Source organism: Pogona vitticeps, chromosome 2, assembly GCF_051106095.1.
Source record: "Pogona vitticeps strain Pit_001003342236 chromosome 2, PviZW2.1, whole genome shotgun sequence".
NCBI lineage: Eukaryota > Metazoa > Chordata > Lepidosauria > Squamata > Agamidae > Pogona > Pogona vitticeps.
This window is the reverse complement of record NC_135784.1, coordinates 234,752,903-234,770,681: the sequence shown is the minus strand read 5'-3', so window position 1 is coordinate 234,770,681 and position 17,779 is coordinate 234,752,903. Positions and strand designations below refer to the sequence as shown.

Below are 17,779 nucleotides of genomic sequence, written 5' to 3'. Positions count from 1 at the left end.
CCAGAGACCAAAGGTGGGAGGTGCAAAGGGGGGGGGGAGAGTCAGGAGTGTCAGCAGAAAGTGGGGAGGAAATTGCTTATTAAGGTAGCTCAGATGCAGCTACGCCTCCTGCAAATCTGGGTGAAGATTGGAGAGCTACATGGTAAGAGCCAGCATTCTGTGACAGGGTCGTCTCTAGGATGAAGATATATGCTGTCCTTTGTGCCTTCAGCACAGCATCTGAAGAGGAGAATTCTTGCTCACACATAGGCTCTACACACTGGTAAATGTGGCTTCTTGACTGCATGTAAAGCCTACACGTGAGCAGGATTCTTCTCCTCTTCAGACCTAGCAGTGGAAATTTGAGGTCTGTGATAAAAGGAGGCTAGAGTCTCCCTTCTGAGTGCATTCACAGTTGTGGCATCTATCATGTCCAAACAATATTCTCGTATACGTGATGAAAATGTAGCTTACAAAGAAATGCTGCTGCAACTGAGTTCATCTAGCATGGAAAGAGAAACGTTCTTTCTTATTTGCTTCCATTTCTTACAGCAATAAATATTTCTAGATTTAATGCCACTTGTCTGTTTCTGCCAAAGAATGGTGTTGTATGAAACATAAAACCCATTCTAAATGTGTCAGGAAATCCTCCGTAGATCTGCCAAATTCTGCTAATAAGTAATCCTGCATATCTCTTCCCATTTATTTTACTGTGTGGAATCACTGAATATTGATATGGAGTTCATTCTTCACTCACTTCCATGTTTGATCCAAAGCTCTGATCTGCACTCTCAATCACCCACAACACATCTCACCTTTGGGTTACCCCAGAGGCACCATTGCAACTGAAAGAAACATAGTCATTGCAGGACTTTCAATACGACTTGCAACAACTCGTATTTGCGTTAGCCAGGGATTCCTACTCCTCTCATAAGAAGAGCCCAGATGGATCAGGCCCCAAGGAGAACATGAGTGGAATGCCATCCTCCCATGTGTCACCCTTCTGTGCCACCACAGGAAACTCAGCCCCATGGAGGGTTAGGACTGATGAAGTTTCCGGTACTGTGGTGACAGGGTGGAAAATGTATGAATGTTCATAGTCAAACATCATGATCTCCAAAGGGTTGTTGCAATAGCTTTCATATGCAGGGGCACAAAGCTTGGAATGCTATTTTTTAAAGTTAATATGTCAGATATTGATCATTATGTTCCCAAAGCACTATGCTGGTGTTATTCATTGCCCAAACTTGAAAAAGAAAGTCAGGATAGGGCGGCTATTGTTGGGTCCCGTTTTTCTACTTGGTATCCCCAACTTCAGGTGAATCATGCAAAAACAAATTATTTTGAGTTATTGACTTTTCCCTAGATTCGCAGAGCTTTTACAGAGCTTAGATTTGGACAGATGGCCTCAGCATTCCTCGAAGGGAGATATAAAGGAATCCCAGTTGAGGAACGAAAATGTGTTTTTGGCTGCAACCAAATTGAGGATCTAACTCATTATCTATTGTTCTGTCCTCTCTACAAAAATCTTAGAGAAAGATTTCTGTCACCCATCATTCAGATGTATTTTAACTGTACCATCACTGAAACAGTACTAGGATTGCTCGCTGATACACAGTTGAACATTACATATGCTGTAGCACAATTTGCACTAGCAGCTAAGAACCTGAGGCTTCGATTTGTCAGGGATCATAATGCCACATAAATGCTGAATACAATGGATTGATGTTCTGTGTTATGACAATATTCTTACACCTGGTTTTATTGGTTTTAATGGTGTTAATGGTTTTAATTGTTTTAAGGTTATTACCTGTTTTAATTGGATTTTATATGCTATAGTAGTCAGTACGTTGTAAAGGTCTATGGCCAGAAACAATAAAGTATGTATGTATGTATGTATGTATGTATGTATGTATGTATGTATGTATGTATGTATGTATGTATGTATGTATGTATGTATGTATGTATGTATGTATGTATGTATGTATGTATGCATGCATGCATGCATGCATGCATGCATGCATGCATGCATGCATGCATGCATGCATTTAATAATCCTACTAAATTTAGAACAAACAGAAAAAGGTTTGCCGGCTCAGCAGTTTCCCATTCTTTGAAGTATAAGGCTGAAACCTGAGGCCTAGAGTCATGTCCATGTGATGTCACAGACGGAGGACTTTTGTGCTGTCATAGGATAGGTCCTTCAGCAACCACTTCAAAATATTGTGTGTTTGACAGTGTAGAAATTTTGTGATGACTTTAAAGGCTAATGTGTGAATTACATCATCAGGAGATCTATAGAATATAAGATAAAGAGAGCAGGGCAGGGAATGCTTCTGTGGTCTCTAAATGACATATTCTGAAGTCACGCAAAATGAACCCCTCCGTTGGATTGCCAGATTGGCAACATCCCAATCTCTGAGGTCCACAGGATTGCATCTTCTGTGTCTCTAGTTCAGGATTATGGGAGGTCAATTATCTATGAACCATTTTAAACACCTAATGCCTTTCTCTAAATACTTAGGATCCCAAACATAATTTCAACAATATTCTAATTAGAGAAATGAGACGTTTTTGCCCCCCACTCAATATACCATAGATAATTGTTAGGGTAAATTGGCCAGCTGGAATAGTTCTGCAATTTATTCCCTCAGCATGTATAATTTTAATTTGATCAGTTGGAACAAAGTACAGCGCTGCCAAAGGGCACAGAAATAACATAAGCATAATAAATGATAGGGAGTAATAATGGGAGGTATTAATTGCTATGCTCTTGTTCTCCTGCTTTATCTGTTAATTGTGTTCATATATCACTCCTTGTATATAAATTTGCCTTTAATTATTTTTGCCATTATAGGGGTAAGAAGGCAGTCAGCCCTAAAGGCATATGTTGGTATGTGTGAGGGTGTGTGTGAGTTAGCCTTTTAATTTTTTAGTTTAAACCTTCAGCAGTTGAGAATTCTGAAGACATTCAAAGGAAATAATATTGTTAGGCAATAATGTTAGCCAAGTTTCTTGCTCAGGGCTAAGGAACCTGAACTATAGAAAGAGCAATGTGTTTAGATACAAAGGAAAGTCAAAAACCAATGATGTTCTCTCATTTTTACATGGATGTGTAAGTCATCTCTGGAGTATTTGGAGAGAAAGCTTCTTCAGAATTTCAGAATCAGTATGAGAACTTAAATAGAAGACAAGTTCAGACTGGGATGGTAAGCCTGTGTTACAAGGAAATGCATAGAGACAAGGAAGTTTTTGAAAAAGTAGCTATGTTAGTCTGTGCAAGCATAAGAAACAAAAAAGAAACAAAATGTTTAGGGATGGATTCCTCGCTATGCAGGCAGCGAAAATGGCCGCCATATGGAGGATCTTCACTGGACTGTGAGTTTTAAGCCCATTGGAATGCATTGAAAGGTTTTCAATGCATTTCAATTGGGTTTTTATTTTCGCTTTACAATGTTTTTGCTTAACGGTGATTTTCCTGGAATGGATTATCGCCGTTAAGCAAGGCACCACTGTATATATTTACATACTATAGTGGTAAATCTAGTGTATGACAGAAAACAAAACAAAAATGGAGTAATCATTTAAAGAAATAGATTTTAATGAGGTTGCATCCAGAGGATTCTGTACGGAAATTAATATGAACAGATTCAAAGCTGTAGCATGTTTCAGAAGATTGCTTATTTCTTCATAATGAAAGTATCTCTGTTATAGCCACATATAAGTGTTTTTGCCAAGTTAGCAATAAAGGGAAAGGCAGCTCATAAGTCCGTAGCAACACATTAACTCAAATTGTGTAAATATTATCAGTTAGCAATTTATTTTCCACATTTTCCACTTAAAAATTCACGTAGATTCAAAGCATGCTGATTTATTATCATATTAACGTTTCCCTTTCTCAGTTAAACAGATTCAATATTTTTAAAAAAATTACTGCTAATAACTGCAAAATCATTTGTTCTTACAGACAGAAATAAAATTTTAATGAAAGCTTCTGTTACAAAATATTTTGTAATGTAGTTGGCCTTTGACATTGTCAAGTCTCAACCCTGGAAATGATATTACGAATTCTTCTGTGGAATTTTGATTGTGACTGTCTTGACTTCTGTATAGTCATGAATGCAATATTCTCCCCTGGAAAGAAAGAGAGAGAGAGACTGTAAGCATATCTCTTACAATAGTATTTACATTTCTGAGCCAAAATGTTCATATGACAGTATATTTTCATTCTTCAAATGTCACAGAGAGGCTGACAGCCAGAGATGTCGTATTCTTTATGGCTGCTGTTCTTTGTGACAATGTATAGGCTGGCCAGCTTTGGCTTGGGAAAGCCCTTCAAATGTTAATGTTAAGGTCAATGGGCTACTTTTGAAAATTTAACCATGAAGTTGCTGTTTACATGGGAGATTTCAACTTGGTAGAATGATTGGTTGAACAAAGCTAGGATAATGAATGCAAATAAATGGGATTTCTTGCTTCCAGAAGCAAGTTCAAATCTCTATTCACCCTTGATGCTCACTGATGCCCTGGAGTCTGTTATCACTTCTGAGGGGTGGGGTGGGAAGAACCAAACACGCTACCTTCAGCTCCTTGGAGCTCAAATGAAGAAAAAGTACAAAATAAACTAACTAAATAACATACTTCCTAGCCATTTCCACAGGGCCTTTAATGGGCCTTTGCAGGGTATGTTTCTGTTGGCCAAGTCATGCTCTCTCAGTCACCTCTGGCCACATGCATTTACAGCTGTTCTCCTTTTAGGTGGGAAATATAGCTTGTGTTAGGTACTATTTCAGATTACAAACCAGTTTCTCAGAAACAATCTTCATTCGTCAAGAAGGCACAGAAACTTCAGTTTTGTCTAGATCCATGTTATTAAAAAAAACAGTTACTGTAATGTATAGGTGGGGATTCTGGATTGGTTCAGAGAATTGCCATGATTTATTCTTGTATATTTGCATAAGGAGTAATCTTTTCATTTTGGTTCAATAAGACAGTCCCTTTAACAAAATAAAATCAATCTTGATATCACTTCAGTAAATTTTATTGCCACTTTTAATGAAAAACAACAGCGCATATTTGGAAGGCTGTATAATCAATAGTACTGTGCCTACTACTGATCATGTTCTCAGTTACTTAGACAGCACTCCCTACCACTTTACAATCCATTGAAGGTTCTTTCCTAATGTTTTCTAAATTTCATGCTTCATTTTTGGGCAACTGGGATCAAATCATACAAGCACTCCCCCACCCCATCCCAACAGGAAATGCAAAACCAAATGGAAGTTGGAATGAATGGACAAACCCCTCACTTCCCTGATTGGTCAGACAGCAGCTGGTTTGCTGCACTGTGAGTCAGACAACCAAATGTTCAAGAAACAGTGAGAAACAATCCACTTTACTCTCTATCTACAAATCTCATCACTTTTTTTCCCTAGCATGAAAAGACCCTTTTTCTCCTGGAACCTCACATATAGGAGCAAAAAGCTAGTGGTATGTTACCCAGCTGTGCTATAACCAGATGTTTAGTAAGCCCCCACCCTGTAATTCAGTAATCTAATACCATCCTAACCTAGTAACTTAGTGCAATATCGAAATACATACTCTCATTTTGCTGATGCAAAAGCTGACACCAGCTCTGTGTTTCTCTGCTCCAGGCTACAAATGAAGTCTGAGGCCTTGGGCAAGGCAATTGCCATATTTGTGGGGGGCCAGACCACATTTCTGTCTTCAGTGGGGTGCCTGCAAACTGATACCTTTGTTTCCTCTGCCTCATGTAGAACTGAAAACTCCATTTTGTCTGACTGGATGAGCCTGACTGGATGAGCCATGGACATTACATTTGACACAACGCTTTGGACTTTCTGCCTTTCTGCCTTAATGGTTTTATACTATTTTGTCTAAGGAAAAGAAATCTGGAGAGCTTGAAAACTCCTCAGTAACTTTTTAGTGATTCAATAAAGGCATTGCCTAACCCACAACTTTAAATTACTCTGCATGTCCCTACAACTAATCACACTGTGCCATGCAACCATTGTGACTGCCGAACCCCTCTGGAAAAGATTATACACATCTCTATTACACAGAGTTTATTTTATTTGTTTGTTTGTTTGTTTGTTTGTTTGTTTGTTTGTTTGTTTGTTTATATCCTGCCCATCTGGTCTGGTCGACCACTCTGGGCGGCTTCAAATATGGTGTATATGATATGATATACAGTTGCCTATAGATCCCTGTTTATGCTTACAGAGCGATTGTTGCTTCCACCAGCATATGATCCAGGATCCAAAGAACTGATATAAATATCCCTTGTAGGATTATTTACTTCTTTCCCTTGGGACTGTGGACCACTATTCCACACTGTAAGAGGCTTGGAAAAAAATCCAGCTTTGGATATTATATGTAATATTGGGGAGTAGGGACTGCTCTTTGAGAAACATATCCCCAAGTTACCCACTTCCTATGTGAAATTAGTTTCTTGGTGTGTTGTTGTTGTTTTTTTGATGGAAGATATGGTGTCAGAGAACTGTATTTGCCACATCTGCACTATATAGCCATAGCAATTTGATGCCACTTTGGCTGTCATGATGCCCTCCTATGGAATCCTGGATTTCTATTTCACTGGGGCACTTAGGCTTCTCTCCTAGAGAGCTCCAGAAAATCCTTCTGAATTACAACATAATTCTATGAACCCCACTAACTACCAGCCTCCAGATTCCATAGAAGGGAGACTTGGAAATTAAAGTGGTATCAGACTGACATAACTGTAGTGCACCCATACCTGAGCTGTTTTACAAGAAATGTCATTGCGCAGCACATCATGTTCTTTCTAAGGGTATGATCAAACAATAGGAAAGGCCCAATCCCACTGGAAAAGGCCACTTTTCAGGGAACAATCTTCCTTAAAGTGGTCCTTCCTTTTGTCAGGGAATCACTCCAGCCCAGTCCCATAAAGTAGTAGTTCTATAGCTGGACCAAAAAGGATTGTGTTGGGGCTAGAGTATAATTCGCAGTAGACTGTACAATTGCCAGGAAACCAATCACACTGGACTGTTCCACATGCAGTTGAAAGCATGATATATTTCCCTGTGTGATCACTCCCTGACAACTACATTCTGGCTATTTGTCTCAGTAGAGGGGAAAAAAAATAATTCTGGAACTAGTGCCCACGATTAGATAGAGAACTGTAAATAATTCTGCTGAACCTGGTCTGTGATCATTATATCATAGCCCAAGTTTTATGATCAATTTGTACATGAACTAACATTTCCTTGTATTTATTCCATATGCATACTTCTTTTTCTTATAAGCCAAATCAGATAATTGAAATACAGAGAGCATGAAGACAAAACATTCCTTTTGGCTTCACTTACATTTCTCGTCCATTTCCTGACATTTTGAATCCTCCAAAAGGAGACTGTGGAGATGCTGCACTATAGCAATTAACCCTGAAGATTAAAAGGGAAAAGAGATATGAAGATTTTAGCATTTTAAAAAACTTTAATTTCACCCTTTTGTAATTGTAACTCAAAACCTCTTAAATCGCTTAAAAGCAGGCAGTGCCGTCCTAAGGCAAAGATGTGCTAGGTGGCTGTAGGGGATTAGCGTTAAGCACAAGACTCTTCCACCAGCAGAAATATCTTTGCTGGCTGATATCTAATATTTCCCCACAGGGCCACCTGCCAGGAGATCTGTTCTGCTGCGCAAGGCCTGCTGACAGAACAACTAGAAGAGCCAAAGGAAAGGGATGAGGTCAAGCAGGGGCCAAGTTGGTTTCTCAGTACCTTGGTGAACAGGGATACTATGTCAAAGCTGATCAGTCTGTCCCCAGGGTTGAGTTTTAGGGTGATGATCTTGCTTATGAAATTCCAATCAGGTACCAATAAAGGACACTATGACACTCATCCAGAAGATCTTTCCAGAAGACATCAAGGCCCTTTTCCAACACTGCCTAACGACCAGCTATTTTCAGTGGGATAACGAATTCTATGAATAGACAGATGGAGTGGCCCTGGCTTTGGCACCCTTTGCACCCACAGTCTGGTTCTGATATGTGGATGACAATTTCACAAGTTGGAACCACGGTGAAGAAAAACTGGAAGACTTTCTCAACCATCTCAACAGCATCCACCCAAATTTACAATTCACCATGAAAAAATGAAAAAGAGGGTCAACTCCTTTTCTTAGATATCATGGTCATATGCAGAACTGACGTCCGACTGGGACACAAGGTCTACAGAAAACCCACCCACACAGACCGGTACCTACACAAAAACTCCAACCACCACCCATGACAAAAAAGAGGCATAATCAAAACACTGGTAGACTGTGCAAATCGGAACTGTGAAGCTCAATTTCTCAGCACTGAACTCAACCATCTGAATTGGGCCCTACAGGCAAATGGCTATTCCAAGAAGGAAATCACAAGAGCCATCAAACCAAGAAAACAACTCCAAACTGAAGAGGAAAAACAGCCACCCACAAATAAAGTATTTCTGCCATACATCAAAGGGCTCATGGACCGCATGGGGAAACTTTTGAAAAAACACAACCTGCAAACAGGATTCAGACCCACCACAAAAATACAACAAATGTTATGGTCAGCAAAGGACAAAATGGACCCCGTCACCACTGCAGGAGTATACCGGGTACCTTGCAGTTGTGGACAGGTATATATTGGAACCACAAAACGCAGCATTCACACCAGAATCAAAGAACATGAGAGACACTGCAGACTAAAACAACCGGAAAAATCGGCAGTAGCTGAACATGTCCTAAAACAAGCTGGACATGAAATTCTTTTTCAAAATACTGAAGTACTGGACAATACCAGCAATCATTATGTTAGAATGCACAGGGAAGCCATTGAAATCCACAAACACCAGCAGAGCTTCAACAAAAAAGAAGAAAGTTTAAAACCCAACAAAGCCTGGCTCCCAGCACTGAAAAATACAGCCTGGAAAAGGTCAATGAACTCTGCCCAGCCACAAGGACCAGTGATCCTTGCACAGAAAAGACCAGCTAATGACACCCATCAATCACAATGACAGATAATCTCTCCACTTTATCACAACAATACACCCACAACAACAAAAAAAAACACTGATCACCATAGTCACCTAATCTCCTGAAAAGGACAAAAGCTGATCCCACAGTTAAAAATACTCAACTATCCAAACAAACTGCACCAGAGCGCAGACAGAGTTCTGACTCTGGAGATGCCAGCCATAGAGACTGGCAAAATGTGAGGAAGAAAAACCTTAAGAACATGGCCAAACAGCCCGGAAAACCCACAAGAACCAGCCGATCCCAGCTGTGAAAGCCTTTGAGAATACACAGGGGCCAAGTTATTTAGGGGGCATAGTCAAACTTCAAACTCACAGACATGGACATGATTGATTCAAACATACATGAAACCTAGAGTAGGCTTATCATTTGAATCAATGGAACTGATAGAAGAGTTGATTCACCAAACCCCCACTGATTCAATAAGCCTAATCTAGTGTGACTTACTATGCTGAGCAACAGGATTTCAGTCTGTGTAACTATGGATCCATATGAAAAAAACATATAGTAGGAATTCTTCCAAGTAAGGTTGGTCAGATTTTAAAGAGCAGCATCAAGGATACATACCACACTGTTCCAGCCTGAAGGGCAGTTGCAAATGTCAGAGCTTTATCAATGTCTTTGGTAAATACTGCAGCAGATAGACCATAGTGAGTATTATTTGCTCTTTTGATAACGTCATCTATATTCTTGAACTTCATGATCTGCTGGACTGGCCCAAATATCTGTTTCAGACAAAAACATACAAGACCTTGTGAGGCAAAAATGTAGGGGGGAAAAAACATGAAAACAACGCTGGTTTCCCCCCAAACCAAGGAAAGGCATTGTTGTAACTCACCCACCAGCTCTGACCAGCAGAGCCAGGAAATCAGAGGTATGCAGATTTGCTGTTGAGGGAGTCCTGAGAGGGGTTACAAATCTGCACACCTCTAGCTAATAATGAAGGGTGATGGGAGCCGCAACCCAACAACATCTGGAGGACTCCCATTTCCTAGTCTTCCTCCCAGATTATACTTTAACTTGTCACAGTGAAATAATAGTGCTAGCATGGCAATTTCCATCAATTTCCAGAAATACAAGTGAGGTACAAATGAAGGCCAATCTGTGTTGCCTGAGTTTATTCAGTGGTCCAGGTCGAAATATTTCTACTCCAGAAGAGCCTTAGAAGGAATTCTAAGTCTGTCTTAGAATTCCTTTGCAGGGAAGAGAAGGGGGATGGTGGCATCTAGATGGACAATGTACAAGAAGTCTAACAGCGTTGAAATGTAGAATAAGGAGCAAAACAGGGAGTCCTGCCTTTTTAACAGCCAGTTATGTGATACTTTCTTTTCCTGCTGCTTCTAGTCTTGATCGAGCTGCAGCTCATATAACCTGGACCGGGATGTTGATAGTTCTTTGCCTGATCTCAGTAGGGCTCCAATGAACAGCTTTTGGAAAAGTTAATGTTTTGGAGTACAACTAGCCAGCCTGGCTCTGGGCAATTCTAGGAATTGTAGCCCCAAAAGCTAATCCTTTAAAGCTCTTGCAAATTCATGTGCAGAAGTGCATTATCTGTGTATGCTGCAGGAGACTTATATATAAACACATACACACATTTCTTTTATTGGGCTGTGGTGATTGCCTCTGTCAAAGCTATCTAGGGGGCTGTAAACATATCAAAGAATGCAAATCAGCCGAACCCAAGACATTTTGCTGCCTGAAGTAGAGCTTCAGATGGCCTCCCTTGTCCACCTAAGTAAAAAGACTGACACTGCTGACTTTGGTTAGTATTTGGCAGGTGAAGTAGAAAATCCTATGAATGTCTCTGCCCTTCAATCAAGATACTAAAAGTAAAAGCGTGTGATGAGATAAATGACTAAGAATTTGCCATCCTTTTATGATACTCTGTATCATGGGGCCAGCAATATCCTGTCATTAAAACAGAAAAATTTCTAAGGGCTGAATTGTGAATGATTTGCACAGCAGGAGCTTTTCACACCTTCTTCCGTTTGCAAATTAGCTTCCTCTGGTTTGTGACTGGTCCTCAGGCCACGGGGACCTTCCTCCTTGGTAAATCTTGATTTCTCAGACATAAAACACAAGCTTGGGTTGCAACTGCACAATATGAGTCACATCTCTTTAACACTAGCATTATTTCACTACTCCGGAGGTCCCTGGCTCACTCTGCCTGGTGGTCGGGCTGGCTCTATATACAGGGAGGATAACTTTATATATTTCCCTTTGAAAACATAATCCTAGGAAGACATTTTATGATTTCAGAAGACCTTTGAAACTGCACATTACTGGCAACATATTAGCTAATCTAATCTAACACATGTATTTTAAAAACATATTTATTTTATTTAGGACAAGAATTAAGGGAAAACATATTGCCAAATGAATTCAAATTTGTGAGTTCTATTTTTTTAAAAGAATGCACATCTTGGGAAACGATGGGAACATAACAAAAAGGCAGAATGTTCTCCTCTTGCTCACCTCCTCTTTGGCAATGCGCATCTCGTCTCTCACGTCAGAGAAAACCGTGGGCTGGATGAAGAAGCCTTTGTCTCCCCAAGGGCCTCCTCCGCATTGCAGTTTGGCACCTTCTTTTTTCCCACTCTCAATCAGCTCCAGTATTTTATCATGTTGCTCCTTATCAATCTAAAAAGAAAAACAAATATATTGCACGTGTAACTCATTCCCTCAAAGACACTTTTTTGGCCTTAAGATTAACAAAGCAGAAACAAACTCTTTAGCAGAGAGAAATGAAGCAACAACGTGCCATTAAGATGCTGGACTGTAATGTTTCAGTAGGATCCAAATTCACAGTAGTTTTGTATAGCAGAGATTGGGAATGTGAGGCCTTCATGTGTTGTTAGACTGCAATCCCCCAAGGTACCTTGCCATTAGCTATGGTAACCTGGGTTGACATAAGTTGCAGTCTAACAACATCTGGAGGACCCACATTCCTTACTTTTTGTACTGCAGTGGTTCTCAACCTTGGCTTCCCAGATGTTCTTGGTATAAAACTCCCAGAAATCCTGGCCAGCGCAGCTAGTGATGAAGGCTTCTGGGAGTTTTAGTCCAAGAACATCTGGGGACCCAAAGTTGGGAACCACTGCTCTATTGCAATAGACTCCTTCCAGGGAGGACAGGTCTGTGTTTACTGGTTGCCTGCTTAGTGGACATGGGCTCTTTCTGTTCCCCCAAACACATTGCTGTGAAATAGATTACCTTCAATAGCTAGATGATAACTAAACTACAAGCTGTGAAACTGAAACCTATGTCTTTCCAAAGAGAGTTGAAAGCTTCTTAATTAAGAGTTCCTCATTAAACTACAAGTGTCTGAAGCTCCTATAGTCCAGTACAGATACACTGTTACAATATTGATTTCATAGGATAAGGAGGTCTTTTCATCAATGAGCAAAAACAGAGAGAGCATCGCATTTTGTGTTATAACCCAGAAATCTAAAAATGAGCCTAGCCTAATTCTCTCAGTGGGGAAAGCAAAGTATTTGTGCCTGTTTGTCAAAGTGTCACACATCAGGATGGGGTTCAGTACCCTCCCTACAGGGTTGGACTTAGGGGTCAAAATCAACAGTGTGATAGAATCACTAATCAAAAGGTAGATGAGGCCAGCTCCCTCAAAGTAGCCTAAACAGATTCAGCAGACTGGGAAATAAAACAGGGGAGTTCAGCAAAAGCTGGAAATCAGGAGATTCCTAGAGACACTGGGAAATGCTAAGAAGAATGGGAATGTGATTTACATGCAGCAGTGCTATGGCTCTGAGCACAGTTGCTTGGAAGGATAAGCTGTATAGTGTGAGGAGCAGTCGAACTGAAGGGAGAAGAAGCTGCCTATAAGGCTGCTTTCCAAAGACCTGTCTGTAGTGGTGATATTTCAACCTAGTTAATGGAAATCTATGTACTGAATCCCCCTGTGGCTGTGAAAACCCTGATACAAAATATTACTGTTGAAGCTTACCTGAGGACCTTGACTTATTCCGGGAGTGAGGGGATTTCCAAGTACATATTTCTTAGCTCTTTCTACACTCCTGCGTACAAATTCATCGTATATTGGCTCTTCCACAAAAATCCTAGATCCAGCTATACAGCATTGCCCCTGATGGAAGAAGACTCCGATGTGTGCATATTCCACAGCACTGTCCACTGTAAAAGAATACACACATAATCAGGCCAACATGTTATTTACTGTCATAGAGTCCTTTTTCCTTTTTAAATTATTGTGGTTGTTACGCAGTCACACTATTCTATTTATTCTGTTGTTTAGACACCAGTGTTTGGAAAATGGTTTTTCAGAAATTACCAGCTATAATAATTCCAAGGCTCCCTACAAGTAATTGTCAGAACTTTAAAAAGGTTACTTTTAAAATTACAGCATAGCCACCTATAAATTGTGGTCTATAAAGGTAATTTTTACAAGCTGTGGTAGATTATTGTTGTTAGAGTTCTTTTAGACAAGTTTATTCTCTCCCATTTCCTAAAACAGAAAATGAGTCTGAATTCTAAAAGTCATTGTTGTGTTCTACAAAGCAACTCCTCCTCTTCTTACCAACTTCATTTTTTGCTACAAAACACACAGTTACAGTTACACCAAAAAAAGCGTAAAGTTATCTCTTTTTAAGTTATCATTGAAATACAGTATATATCTTCACTATCCTTTGCTATTGCAAAAATGAATTACCTATAAGTAATTTGTTATCTGTAAGTAGGCCAAGCTTTAAATGAAAGACTATCGAACAGAAATAAGCAACTCACAATCAGCATCTGCAAAGATGATATTGGGGCTTTTCCCTCCAAGTTCCAGAGTGACCCTCTTCAGATTACTCTTCCCAGCAGCTTCCTTGATTAACTTGCCAACCTGAAAGATAACACAAAGAAAATACTTGTCTATGAAACCATTAGAAATTTAACTGGATATTTTAGCATCAAAGAAGTTTGTTAAGACAACAACATCTATAGGTTTTTCCAAATGCAAAATGCAGGAATGTGTTTGTATACAGCGTTATGTGCGAGTGTACGTATGTATGTGAAAGAAAAAGAGAGAGAGGATAACATATTCAAAGCTTGGAAAAGTTCCTTTTGAGCCCTAGTCTTCTAGGGTTCTGGAAATGATAGTCCAGAAAAGTGACTTTTTCAATGTGTGATCTAGTCTGGCATGAGATAACTTTGTATGAATAACAACTGCTTAATTGGGGGGGGGGGTGTATTTCAAAATACAGGCAATTAGGAAGTAGAAATCCCTCTTTTAGCTTTCCAAAGCATCACAGTAATGCTTCTGATAAATGATGTGAAAATTAAAATAATTTAGTACTTTTTTAGTACTTTGAAGACAAACAGAACTATTTCAATTGTGCCAAATGAAAAGGTACCCTTGTCTGCCTCTACTAGCCTCTTTTTCCTAGGGTGATACAAAGCAAAGCTTGCTGCTTATAGATCACCCCATAGTAGTTAAAGCTCTCTCTGGGCAGTTTACAATTTAGTTATGCAGGCTACACATTGCCCTCCCCCAATGAGCAGGGTATTCAATTTATCAACCTTGAAACCTTGAGCTGGCTACCTGAATCCACTGGGATTGAACACAAGTCATGAGCAGAGTTTTGGTGCAGTTTAACCACGCAACCATGAGGCTCTCAAGGAGCAGAAGGAATGTAAGAATTTTTGCATTTTATCCTTGTTTCAATCCTCCTCTTCTGCTTTCATGTCCATTGCGAACTTCAAGGACAGCATTTGGGGGATACTTGCTGAATGGGCTAGGCTACCAAACCAGGGGACATTTTTAGGAGAAGAGAGCACATTCCTGAATTTTTCATTGGTGCAATGGTGATGGTAGCAGACAGTAATGTATTCATAATGACCAATGTACTCATTACTTTCCTTTGTTGCAGCAACATTAACAACAACACCTCATTTAACACTGCCCCATTTTGCACTGTTTTCATTCTAACACACTTTTTAGCACCCTCTCAAGAATCAATCAGTCATTTTTTGGTTGGGGTAAATTGCCCTCCTTTCCCCCCTCCCCTTCTCTCTCTTTGTGTTGGCTGGTTAGCTCAATGGTGTCTGGCTGTGGAGTCAGAGGTTAGGAGTTTGGTTCCACACTGTGCCTCCTACAAGTAGAGTCAGCCTGTGTGGGCTTGGGTAAGCTGCACAGTCCCGGGGTGCCCCTAGAACAGTGCTCCCCAACCTTGGGCCTCCCGATGTTCTTGGACTACAACTCCCTGAAACCCTCACCACCACCTCTGCTGGCCAGGATTTCTGGGAATTGAAGTCCAAGAACATCTGGAGGCCCAAGGTTGGGGACCACTGCCCTAGAAGAAGGGAATAGTGAACTAAATATTCTCCATCTAGAAAACCCTGAAGAGGGTCACCAAAGGTCAGAATTGACTTAACTGCAAATAATTATTTATTATTATTATTCTCTCTCTCTCTCTTTCCCCAGCTCACTTCCACACAAATTTTCCCAGACAGACACACACATTCTGTCTATAGATATACACATGTGTGTACAAGCAGGCAAACAAGCAGTTGATCAGTAAGGAACTCTCCTGTAGCCCCTCCTTACTCCTCCACACAGTAAAGGTGGCAAAGGCACCAAGTACACAAGGTGGCTATGGTGGAATTCTCTCTCTCTTTCTCTCTCTCTCTCATTTCTTTACTTTTCCCTCCTTCCATACAACACACACTCACTCTTTTGCATTTCTTCTGCCTTTCCCCCTTCTTTCTCCTCCTGTCCTAATGGCACAGACTTAAAAAGCGGCTCAAACGTCCATTTATATTTTCATCTGTCCAATAAAGTACGTTACAATGATCTTGTTTATCACTGTTTCCGTTAGCACTCCACATTCAAGGAATGTATCCTGAGTGCTAACTGGAGTATTATTGTGATGCTGTTATATCCAAGCCAAGTAATGAATAATGCAACAAGTTGTTTCTTAAAAGTAACATTCCAAGGTCTGCTCAAGCCCTTTTCACTCATGAAGGAACAGAGACAAAGCATTTTTGTCTAGTATCCCTCACAGTGAGTTGGGATGGAAAATGATTTCAGTGAACTGGAGATTTTCAATGGACATAATTATTCTGTGTCTTCTGACACTTAGGACATAAAGGGCACCTTGCAAGTTCACACATTTGCAGGGTTTATGGTACATTTCAGAAAAATAAAATATGCAAAGACGGAAGTGCTGTTACAGGACAGGCTGGAGGGCCACTTCCCTGTCCTGAATGGGGTTACACTCCCCCTAAGGGACAGGGTCCGCAGCCTGGGGGTGTTCCTGGACCCCATTCTAACTCTGGAAGCCCAGGTGGACTTGGTGGCCAGAGGTGCCTTCCTTCAGCTGCGGAAATTATACCAGCTATGGCCCTACCTGGACGAGCGGAGTCTCATGACAGTTACACACGCACTAGTAACATCTCACATAGATTACTGCAATGCGCTCTACATGGGGCTGCCTTTGAGGACTGACTGGCAACTGCAACTAGTCCAGAATTGAGCTGCATCGCTGATGAGTGGTGGGGCCGCTAGGGAACGTATCAAGCTGATTCTGTTTAAGTTACATTGGCTACCAGTTGCTGCCCGGGCCCAATTCAATGTGCTTGTTTTGACATATAAAGCCCTAAACGGCTTGGGCCCTGGATACCTGAAGGACCGCCTCCTTCCATATGAGCCTACCTGGCAGTTAAGATCTAGCCAGGGGGGCCTTTTGAAAGAGCCGTCCCTTAAGGAAAGAAGAGGGAGGGCTTGTAGAGAAAGGGCCTTTTCAGCAGCTGCCCCCAGACTATGGAATGCCTTCCCGACTGAGATTTGTCTGGCGCCGACGCTGATGACATTTCGGCGCCAGGTCAAAACCTTCCTGTTCCAGAAGGCTTTTAATTGCAATATTATCAGCTGTGGGTCTGATGGCAATTTTTAGAGTATATATTTTAATTGTGTTTTAATTGTTTTGTCTTTTTATTGTATTTTAAATGTTGTAAGCCACCCAGAGTCCTTTGGGTAGTGTGGACGGCATATAATTTAAATAAATAAATAAATAAATAAATAAATAAATAAATAAATAAATAAATAAATAAATAAATAAATAAACATTTCTACGGTTTTGTCTTCAAAAATATTTTGTTTGAAAAAAATATTCAAACACTGTACACATGTATTTGAGGTGAGAATAACAATCACCAAACCATTAAACTTACATTATTTAAGAAACTCAAAGCATGAAAAAAACATAACATCGTTGCATAAAGAAGGTTAGATGCTCGGTCGATTTCAAAATTGTGAGTTTGGAATTTTCTGCCCACAATTACTGACAGTGTTACCAAAATACCTCAGTAGAGCCTGTGAACGCCACTTTATCAACATCCATGTGACTGGAAATGGCTGCTCCAGCAGTAGGTCCATACCCAGGTACGATATTCACAACTCCAGGTGGAAATCCTGCCTACATGATTCGGAGGAAAAGGATACGATTTTATCTTTCATCCCTCCAGAGACATCCATTTTATTTCTTATATTTTTATCCCATTGTACAACGACAAAACCTGGTGGCTGATCCTTCCACTCTAGAAGCACTACTGGGTTCCTTCTGACACGAAGGAAGAAGGAGGAGAAGCCATCACATGTCAGGGTTCCCGATGGTTCCCCCGCCCCACTTCATCTTCCCAACCACTCTGTTAAACAGATTAGGCTAGGAGCAAGTTCTATGCTAGTTGAGTGTGTAAGGCTACTTATCCAGGGCTGACTTTA

At 40.5% G+C, this 17,779-nt stretch overlaps 1 protein-coding gene across 1 annotated transcript in view; it reads right to left on the bottom strand.

The window, feature by feature from the left end:
- Positions 1-3,556: 3,556 nt before the first annotated feature.
- Positions 3,557-17,779, bottom strand: part of ALDH1A1 (aldehyde dehydrogenase 1 family member A1) — a 31,154-nt gene continuing 16,931 nt past the window's right edge. The window contains exons 7-13 of the mRNA XM_020798635.3: positions 17,361-17,474; positions 13,798-13,900; positions 13,004-13,188; positions 11,515-11,679; positions 9,607-9,764; positions 7,347-7,421; positions 3,557-4,113 (exon numbers count right to left, since the gene is read on the bottom strand). Of these exons, the coding sequence (XP_020654294.3) occupies positions 4,041-4,113; positions 7,347-7,421; positions 9,607-9,764; positions 11,515-11,679; positions 13,004-13,188; positions 13,798-13,900; positions 17,361-17,474 (873 nt within the window). The 3' untranslated portion in view covers positions 3,557-4,040. The remainder of the gene's footprint in view (positions 4,114-7,346; positions 7,422-9,606; positions 9,765-11,514; positions 11,680-13,003; positions 13,189-13,797; positions 13,901-17,360; positions 17,475-17,779) is intronic.